At 55.4% G+C, this 9,821-nt stretch overlaps 1 protein-coding gene across 4 annotated transcripts in view; it reads left to right on the forward strand.

Annotated features, from left to right (window-relative positions):
- CDYL (chromodomain Y like) overlaps positions 1-9,550 on the forward strand; it is a 100,115-nt gene extending 90,565 nt beyond the window's left edge. For all 4 annotated transcript variants that reach the window (XM_055570504.1, XM_055570505.1, XM_055570507.1 and 1 more), the window contains exons 3-7: positions 796-1,052; positions 2,132-2,304; positions 6,816-7,026; positions 8,403-8,546; positions 9,252-9,550. In XM_055570504.1, the coding sequence (XP_055426479.1) occupies positions 796-1,052; positions 2,132-2,304; positions 6,816-7,026; positions 8,403-8,546; positions 9,252-9,410 (944 nt within the window). In that variant the 3' untranslated portion in view covers positions 9,411-9,550. The remainder of the gene's footprint in view (positions 1-795; positions 1,053-2,131; positions 2,305-6,815; positions 7,027-8,402; positions 8,547-9,251) is intronic.
- Positions 9,551-9,821: the final 271 nt, after the last annotated feature.

The following is a 9,821-nucleotide window of genomic DNA, read 5'->3' on the forward strand; positions in this document are numbered from 1 at the left end:
TTCGTTCCTCCACCCAGAGGCTCTGTACATTTATTACTAGGTTAGATGATATTCAGACAGTTCACACCAGGAGGAGGATAACTGTTTGCCTTAACGTTTGAACTCCTTTTTCAAAAATTACCCCTTTGGCTGTGCCGGGTCTTGTCTGCAGTGTGTGGGCGCTCGTTCTCTGGCCAGGGGTCGAGCCTGGGCCCCCTGTACTGGGAGCGAGGAGTCTCAGCGGGACGGGCCTTCCGGGTGGCAGGCGGGGATGCTGTCTCCAGCCGCCTAGGAGGCTCTTTGAAAACGCGGCAGAACCAGGACTGTGGACGGAGGCCCAGACCTCCCGTGGAAGCAGCCCAGGGGCCGCGGGCCTGCAGAAGCCAGGGGCTGCTTCACGTGTCTGTCCGAGTGGACCCTCACCCGGAAGCAGTCTCGGCTCAGTGCCAGACGGCCTTGGCCCTAGTAATATTTCTTTGAATCCATTTCCTTTTTTCTTTCAACTTCTCACGCCCAGGACATGTGATCTTCACAAGAGCTGTTCTTGTTGAGTTCCGTTCTTCAAAAGTCTCAAGTCCTGCAGCTTCCCCCCAGCTTGTTCCTTCCCATCTTTCTTTGTTGGGAGGGAAGGCTGAGGGCAAGCTCCTTGTCAGACATGTGAGGACAGCAGACACCTTTGAAAGCAGACTCTGCAGAGGTTCTGGTCTCTAACCTTCTTGGACTGTCGGTCATCCCTGGGTCTGTCATGGGCGTTTCTCCCTAGTCAAGGGCAGGCTGGGGATGGGTGCTCACCGCTGTGCTCCTGGGCCCCTACAGGCACCTCCCCGTTCATGGACGCGCTGACGGCCAACGGGACCACCACCCTGCAGACGTCGGTCACGGGCGTGACGGCCGGGAAGAGGAAGTTCATCGATGACAGGCGAGACCAGCCCTTTGACAAGCGGCTGCGCTTCAGCGTGCGGCAGACGGAGAGCGCCTACAGGTACCGGGACATCGTGGTCCGGAAGCAGGACGGCTTCACCCACATCCTGCTGTCCACCAAGTCGTCCGAGAACAACTCGCTCAACCCAGAGGTGAGCGCTGCCGCAGGGGCCACGGGGCCGCTGTCTCCGGGCCCGCAGGCCAAGCCCCCGCTCCCCTGGGCCCTTCTCCCCCGCCTGCCCGCCCAGGGCCGGGTCCAGCTACGAGCAGGGAGGTGCAGGGTGCCCTGAGCCCCCACCTCCTGGCCAAGAGCCCCTCGCCCGCCCAGATCGGGGGGTGGGCCTCCCTGGAATCACGTGGGAGGTGTGTGCTCCCAGAGCTCTCGGTTCAGGCTTGGTTAAGGCCCCCCGGGGTCCAGCCCTCCAGAAGCTCACCCCACCTTCCTTCCCTTCAGCCTCCAGCTCCACATGGAGTGGCGCTTCAGCTGCAGTGATTCCTACACGGTTATTGCTGGTCGTTAAGTAGCTTCCAGGGGGTGAGGGAGACGGGTGCTCCTAGAGGCTCAAAAGCTTAGTTCTATGACATATCTAAAATCAGAGGTGTTTGAACCTGAGCTATTTCATGCTTAAAATTGTAAGTTCTGATAGTTCGTTTCCCACCTGTGGATGGTAGGTCAGGCTTTCAGCTCAGTGTCGGCCAGTGGTCAGGGCGCACCAGGTCCGCGCTGGTCCCTGGCACCTCATTAGAACACTGGTGTTTGTAAGTGCTTCGTAGGGACCGTTGTAAATGGCTGGTGCCCCGAAAACACCTCCATGCTGGATTTCCTCTTACCGCACTTGGCGCCAAACTTGAGGTTTTTGTCCCAAGAATGGGAGGCTTGTGTCAAAAAACGAAGCAGCACCAGACCAGCCGCTTCTTTGCACTGGTGGCATGTGCCACCTGCTGTCCAAACTGCAGAAATGCCAAGAGGATAGAACAGAACTTGCCCGCCAGGAGCCACGGGGACAGCACTGCTTAGCGACTCAGATGCGCACGTCCCCCGAGTTACACTGCGTTCCCGACGGGCTCTGTGACGACACTCGGTCCCCACTGTTCCCCACCCCCAGCTTCAGAAAAGAAGGAAATCGCGAGCCACTCGGTAGATGTGGGAAGCAGTGTCAGGCCGTGAACCCGCTTCCAGTGAATCGAGTCGGGATGGTGCGGTGAGCAGACACTCTTGGGTGCCTTTCAGGTGATGAAGGAGCTGCAGAGCGCTCTGAGCACGGCCGCGGCCGACGACAGCAAGCTGGTGCTGCTGAGCGCTGTGGGCAGCGTCTTCTGCTGCGGCCTGGACTTCATCTACTTCATCCGGCGCCTGACGGACGACCGCAAGAGGGAGAGCGCCAGGATGGCCGAGGCCATCAGGTAAGCACTCCGCTCCGTGAGACGGCCGGTGTGAGCCGGACCCTGCTGGTGGGGGTCTCCTCCCCTGAAATAAGTGATGAAAGGAGTGAGGGTCTCCTTTCCGGAAGATGGCCAAGGCCATCAGGTACGCACCCTGGTCCACAAGATCACCGGCGTGAACCAGACCCCGTGACGGGTCTCCTCCCCTGAGACCCGCTGCTAGCAAGAGTTAACACATCTGTCTGTTCTGTGGGCAGCTTGCCTCAAGCAGGTAGCCGATGTCAAGGCTGGCTCGAGCCCAGCACGTGTTGGAGGGGGGTAGGGTCTGGGGGAGAGCCCAGGGCAGCACATGGCTGGAGTATCCACCATGTGTGTTCAGGGCCTGCAGCACAGATGCCCCCTCCTTCATGTGATAACTTACATTTGGTCAACTCCAGAATCAACCAACTAGGCTTTATGACACGCTAGTTCTATAATGTCACACAAGAAGGGTCCAACTTAATGACATGAGTTTGAGTAAACTCCAGGAGTTGGTGATGGGACAGGAAAGCCTGGCATGCTGCAGTCCATGGGGGTCACAAAGAGTCAGACACGACTGAGCGACTGAACTGAATGTTCTTTTTAAAATACCAACACTCATGCCTCAGGTGGTGGCTGCATGTTTTCCGTAAGATCACAGTGAATTTCCACCTGATAGTGTGATTTGGGAGCTGGTTTCTCTACCTCAGTTCAGGCCCCCCGTCCCGCCGTACATGGCTCTCTGAGGCCCCCCACGCCTCCCCCACCCCACCCCGGGCGGGGTTGCCCTTGACCGTGGCACAGGCTTGTATTGTTGGGATCAGACAGAGCTGAGGAAGAAAAATCAGCAGCCATCTCGTGTGTTGAACCCCAGGTGCTTTAAATGCTTGTTTTTTTCAACGACCCACTCCATTTCTGAGACTCCAGGATGCCCCACAAAAAGCTGAATTGGTCTTCTAGGGAAATGCCAAATCTTGCTTTAGGAAAATCCACTCAGTTTTTCTCTAAATGATGTGTTTTGTTGATGTGAAGTTCTGTTAATGCAGGATCTGAAAAATAGTCACACCGGATCGACTTAACCTTTATCTTGGCTCATTTGCACTGAAATTCATGTTTTGTGTGTAAAGTTGGCTTATACACACAAAGCTATTACTGTGTATATTTTTTGCTTGTTTGTTTCTGTGGTGTCCTGCCTCAAATTCCTTAACTCTTTGGGCACAGAACAGCACCGCTGAGTTTCCAAAAGGAAGGTAGGAAATAGAAAGGTCAGGCACAGACTGTGAGCTTCTCATGTGTCTGTGGGGCTAACCCTGGCTGGGATTGGTGGTGGTAACCAGTTTGCAGATTAACTGTGATAAAAATATTCAGCACACGAGTGATAAAGTTATTAGCGATCGGTTTATAGCATTAGACTTTTGGAGTCCGCGGAACCAGGAGGAGCTGAGGCTTGAGGAGGGAGCAGAGCCCGTGAGGAAATGAGCCCTTGACCCTGCCCTTGTCGCCTTCAGTCCTGGCCCAGATGCACTCGTGCAGGGGAGCTCGGCTGAGAGAGGGCGAGACTGGCCCTGGATAGCTCAGTTCCTGTTTCCCCAAAGCGTTTCTGAGGCTTACCATTTGTAGGTTGTTTTTAAACTTTTTGGTGAGGTCTGGGATGGCAGATATTCTCCAAAAGAATGGATAGAACTTCGATTTTGTTGACTGGTCTTTTTAAGCTTTAAAGGTCTTCCCTGTAGCTCAAACAGTAAAGAATCTGCCTGCAATGCAGGAGACCCAGGTTCGATCCCTGGGTCGGGAAGATCCTCTGGAGAAGGGAACGGCAATCCAGAGTATTCACGCCTGGAAAATCCCATGGACCAAGGAGCCTGGTAGGCTACAGTCCATGGGGTCGCAAAGAGCGACTTCACTTTCACTTTCACTTTTTAAGCTAACTTTGTGGCAAATATAATCTCTTTCCTTCCCACTGTTCCCAGCATAGCCTTTCACTCAGTTGAGAGGAAACGGAAGTTTAAATTCAGTGTGTTGTATGGGGCACATCTGAATGCTCATGCGTTTTTATTTTAAGGTTTAAAATACGCTTGCATTACGCCCCCCAAAGCAGCAGACAGACGGTCCCGAGCATCCGGGGCCCAGGCAGCTCCCGCCTCCCACCTCCGGCAGCGCGGGGCTGAGCCCTCGTGTTTCTGCTGAGCAGAAGAGCAGTTGTGTGAGCGTCTATCTGGCAGCTTTTGTTTGTTTCTAACATGAAACTGATTTCTCTGCGGACTGTGCTCGCTCTGGCATCTCAGAGTCCTCGGCACGGGGCGGTCGCGTCCTCTGAGGAGGGGCAATGGTGTCCACTCCCGGGCAGGCTGGTCTGCTCATGCTGCTCCCGGGAGGGGCCCCAGGTGTAGAGAAGGCTATCATCCCAAGCAAAGAGAAAAAAGAAAACTCATCTTCTTAGGGGGAAAAGTTCAGCTCCAAACATTTCTCCGAACATACAGCATGAGAAGGATTAGTGCTGCATGGAGTATCCCTTCCCTTTACCATTTCTCTGTCAGTCACTTCAGTCGCTCAGTCGTGTCCAACTCTCTGCGACCGCATGGCCTGCAGCACGCCAGGCCTCCCTGTCCATCACCAACTCCCAGAGTTTACTCAAACTCATGTCCATTGAGTCGGTGATGCCATCCAACCATCTCATCCTCTGTCGTCCCCTTCTCCTCCCTCCCTCAATCTTTCCCAGCATCAGGGTCTTTTCCAGCGAGTCGGCTCTCTGCATCAGGTAGCCAAAGTATTGGGAGTTTCCACTTCAGCATCAGTCCTTCCAATGAATATTCAGGACTGATTTCCTTAAGGATGGACTGGTTGGATCTCCTTGCGGTCTAAGATTCTACCATTGCTCTCTAGGGTCTCTCTATTGTTACGCTGGTTTGATCCCCTCTTTCTTGTGAGGCTGCCATCCCTGTCCGTGGCTTCCAGTTGTCAGTATTAGAACCATCTCCACTTTGCCCCGTTCACAGCAGCTGAATGCGGGGCCACTTGGGGAAAATGTCTGGGAGACTGCTTGGCGGTTACTTTGTCGACAGTCGTCTGTAACTGAGCATAGATGATGCATTTCCGTCACGGTTCATTGATCCTCAGAAGGTGGCAGAACTGAACAGCTTCATGGAGATGGTCTGGGATTATTTCAAGGACCTATTTTAGAGGTTATCTGGCTCTCTTTGTGTTCTTGAATCCCAGGGTGATCTTCCTGACAGGACCCCACGCTCTCATTCATTGGCGTGAGTTAATTCTCAATCCTCCCAACCTCCGGGGACCCTGAGTGGGCTGACTGCAGACGCCTTGGAGAACAGTCCCCTGAGTGAGGTGTGCAGCTGCCAAACACGGAGGCCCCCTCTCCCCACTGTATACACACCCACCCACCCCCCTACACCTCCTCCTGCCAGAAATCCATGGCCCCTCATGCCTGCGTTTGCAGAGGAGGGGAGACCGCATGCTAAGTTGTGACTTTCAGAGCCCATCTGAACAGATTAAATTGCTGAATTGTCGGGACCAGCACCCAGACTGTTACCTTTGGTACTGCAGCTGGGGCTGTAGGGTTTAGAATCTGGAATTCTGTCCTTCTGAGCCTTCAAGGCTCAGATGGCCTTGAAGGAATTATCTTGTATTCATTTCCAGCGTGTTTGTCCTTTCCTTCACTGTGTTCAGTCTTCACAAGACGCAGCCTCTGAACGTAGTTAAGATTCCAGCGTGGGGAGGAGGCTGCACCAGCCGGCCCTAAACTGAAGAGCAGCCCAGCTTTCCAGCCTGATCTTAAAACAGAGACCAGCGGCATTGTCTGGGCTGTGAGACCCCTCGCCCCCTGTGTGGGGGAACCCAGGCCCCCTGGGAGGCCTGCTCGATGGTCGTCACTAATGGTGGGAGGTGCTGTGCAGACATGTGTCGGGCTCGGGGTGCTCTGTTGGGTCTTGAGTCTTGCACCAGCCTCTGAGCGTCTCGGCTCTGTGTCTGAGTCGCTCCATCCTGTCCATATAAACTCAGGAATATCCATGTCTTCAGTTCATCAGTGAGCTGACTGAAATCACAGACCAAGTCCAGACCCAGGCCCTGAGGCTGCTGCCCCATCCCAGGCTGGCCGTGTGGCCCCACGCCCTCTTTCCTGCAGGAGAGCTGCTGGACTGGTCTGCAGCCTTTCAGGTTTCCTGGGCTCCTCCCTGTCATCAGGGAAAGACGGGGTTCCTGGAGCCCAAGCTGAGAGCACCCTCTGCTGTGCCGCTCCCTGGGAATTCACATGGGTCCTGTAGCCACAGCTGCCTGTCCAGCCTCCAGGGCGCTGCTCAGCCTTTGCAGCACAGCGGTACAAGCCAGGGCCCTTCGCAGCCAGAAGGCCGTCAGTTACGTAACTGGCCGTCAGCCCGTTAACGGTCAACGCGCACGGCCTTCACGTCCTGATGTACTGAATTCCATACACGTAGATTTCTTTCTGTTGCTCAAATATGCAGTGTTTTGAGTAATCCCCCATTTGTTTTCTGTTTTAGAAACTTCGTGAACACCTTCATTCAGTTCAAGAAGCCTATTATCGTAGCCGTGAATGGCCCGGCCATTGGGCTAGGCGCATCCATCCTGCCTCTCTGCGATGTGGTCTGGGCCAATGAAAAGGCGTGGTTCCAGACGCCCTACACCACCTTTGGGCAGAGTCCAGACGGCTGTTCCACTGTCATGTTCCCGAAGATTATGGGAGGAGCATCTGTGAGTACCCCTTCTCAACACGTCGTCCTGGGACCTGTCCTCGGTTACCGCTTCTCCTAACTGTAGACAGGTGTCGCTCTGGGGGCAGTTCCCATCAAACACTCGAGTCGGTCAGCTCTTGTCCTCATTCATGAACCCGTGGGAAGTTGTCATGTTTGGTTCATAGCATGTGTATTGACGCCGTTTGGTGAGGTGCCTCCATGCCTGCATAATTAACACTGACCCTCCCCAGTGGTGGATACCTGGTCTGTAACCCAAACCAACCTGAGTTTGCAGTGGAAAGGGCGTTGACCTGATAGCCTGGTAGCTGCACTTCTGAAGGACGCCTCAGGGGCAGAATTGCTCTGCTGCATAACCCACCACACCAGGAGTCCGGGCTGTAGCTCTGGATCTCTGGAAAGGATGTGTTGTGGTCCTTGCTCCTACAACCAGGGCAGGAGGCTGAGGCGGGTGGGGGGCTACAGAAGCAGTCACTGGGGAGGAGGTGGGCGTGGAGAAGCCAAACTGTGAGGCAGCCCCCGCCCACCCGGGAGCTCCGGGCACCCTCGCCTGCCATGGGCCAGAGCAGCTGGTGGCTTTGTGTCTCGTTGCTGAGCGCAGGCTCCAGCTTTGCCCTTTGACAGAGTCCCTGGGGGTCTGGCGGCTGTCCTGATGGCCTCGAGCAGCTGGGCGGCTCCACCTCCGGCCTGTGTGCAGGGCCGCTCCTCTGGGTTCAGAACTCGCCTTCCCCCGCCTGGGAAAGACACAGGAGGCCTCAACAGGATCCCTGCCTCAGGCAGGAAGCCCCACCAGACGTTAAAATTAGTAGGTGAAAAAAGGGGCAGGAAACGGACGCTCCATCTCCCCCCACCTGGCTGCCCCCCGTGGGCCTCAGGGGCCGTCCTGGTGAGGCAGGACAACACTGGTTGCTGCCTGTGGCCAGGGGCAGTGGTCATGGATCTGAGGCCCATGGGACCCACCACGCCTAGAGCTGCGAGGAGAGATGTGTCCTCGGGAGGGGCGGCCACACCTGCCCCTCATCGCCCCCGGAGGGCCTCTGCCTGGTGCCGCCCAAGGCCCTGCTGCATCAGCTGCTCCTCACATGGTGGGCACCCCCTGCCGCCTCAGCTCGGCTCCCTGCCCCCCCTGACCCAGGCCCGCCCGTCGCTGCAGCTTCAGATCTACAGCAGATGGACCTTAGATTTCTTGGTTAGTCTGTGTGGTTCTGCTCTACATGAGACTCTTAGGTTCCATAAGAGTCCCCGGCCAGTGGGCCACTCCCCACGGTGCTTGCTTCACCCTTGGGCACCGTCTGAACTCGGAGCAGAGTTTCCAGGCTGGGTCTCCCTGCCACCTCTCCCCGCGGCTCACACGGGCTCTGCTCTTCTTTCTTCCAGGCGAATGAAATGCTGCTCAGCGGGCGGAAGCTAACGGCACAGGAGGCGTGCGGCAAAGGGCTGGTCTCCCAGGTGTTCTGGCCTGGGACCTTCACCCAGGAAGTCATGGTCCGCATCAAGGAGCTCGCCTCCTGCAACCCCGTCGTACGTCCAGCTCCTGTTCCGCCCTTTCTCTGCAGGGTGCACGCAGAGCCAGGAGCCAAGGGAGCACAGTTAGACGTAGGCGCAGAGAAACGTCCCGTGGAGGTGTACAAAGAGCATTCTTGCTAAATTCTTGACCGTTTCCAAAGCCTTGCACTTCTCCACGCGTTTTCTCCCCTCAGTGAACGTAGGTTTGTGTTTTGTTGGCGTGTGTCCAGCACTTACGAAAGTGCGTTTAGCAAATGAGAGGGTGAAACGTTATTTCCTGTTAACTGACACAGCTCCCGTGTAAGCTGTCCCAGACATCGCAGCAACCCATTACAGAGAGTAAGTTCTGGTTAGAAGTCCCCTCGGTGGGCTTTCCCAGCGAGCCTCCCAGGGGTGGGCATCACCGGTGGGGTTCCTGCAAAGCTAGCGCAGGCCCAAAGCTGGTCTTGCTGCCAGGGCAGGCCCAGGGTGTGGAGAGCATGGCTGTCAAGAAATAGCTTAACAGCCCTTTGAAGTCGAGAGTTTGCCCCGCACCCACAGTGGGTGAAATGTGTGTCGCACGCTCGTCAGGCCTGGCATGCATTAGCAGAAGCCGCTTGGCCCTCCTCTTGCCAGGTGCCGCCTCGGGTCTGGTATCTGCTTCCAGAAGCGTAGGGGCTGCGAGGCACCAGCGCTTGGAGCCACAGTCCCCACTCACTCCCTGCTTGTCGTCTGGCGCAGGTGCTCGAGGAATCCAAGGCCCTTGTGCGCTGCAACATGAGGCTGGAGCTGGAGCAGGCCAACGAGCGGGAGTGCGAGGTGCTGAAGAAGATCTGGGGCTCGGCTCAGGGCATGGACTCCATGCTCAAGTACCTGCAGAGGAAGATCGATGAGTTCTGACGGCCGGGTTGCCCGACCTCACTGCCCGGGCCAGGCTCGCCCGGAGCTCCTACTGGGAAGCAGGACTTGAGACAGCCAAGCTATTTATTGCCAAGGAGTTTTTAAGTACTGTAACTTTAAAATAAATAACTACAAAACTCCTTTGTCCAAACGTCATTATTTTATACTTAACACACACACAAGTGTAAAAGTATAAAGGTGAGCTCTGGGTTGCTCTTTGAGGCTCTAATTTTTGTTATCTTCAGCTAGTACTGTATAAAAAAGTGTGTTTTCTTGGTTTGGGTGTCAGAAAAGTCTGAAACAATGTTTTCCTTGTTTTTTTTCCTTCTAGAAGAAAAGAAAGAGGTGTTAGCCAGCCTCGCCATCCCTGCCCCAAAGAGAAATATGGAAAGATATGAGATGTATCCTTAT

The sequence above is a fragment of the Bubalus kerabau genome, chromosome 3, assembly GCF_029407905.1.
Source record: "Bubalus kerabau isolate K-KA32 ecotype Philippines breed swamp buffalo chromosome 3, PCC_UOA_SB_1v2, whole genome shotgun sequence".
In the NCBI taxonomy this organism is placed as follows: Eukaryota; Metazoa; Chordata; class Mammalia; order Artiodactyla; family Bovidae; genus Bubalus; species Bubalus kerabau.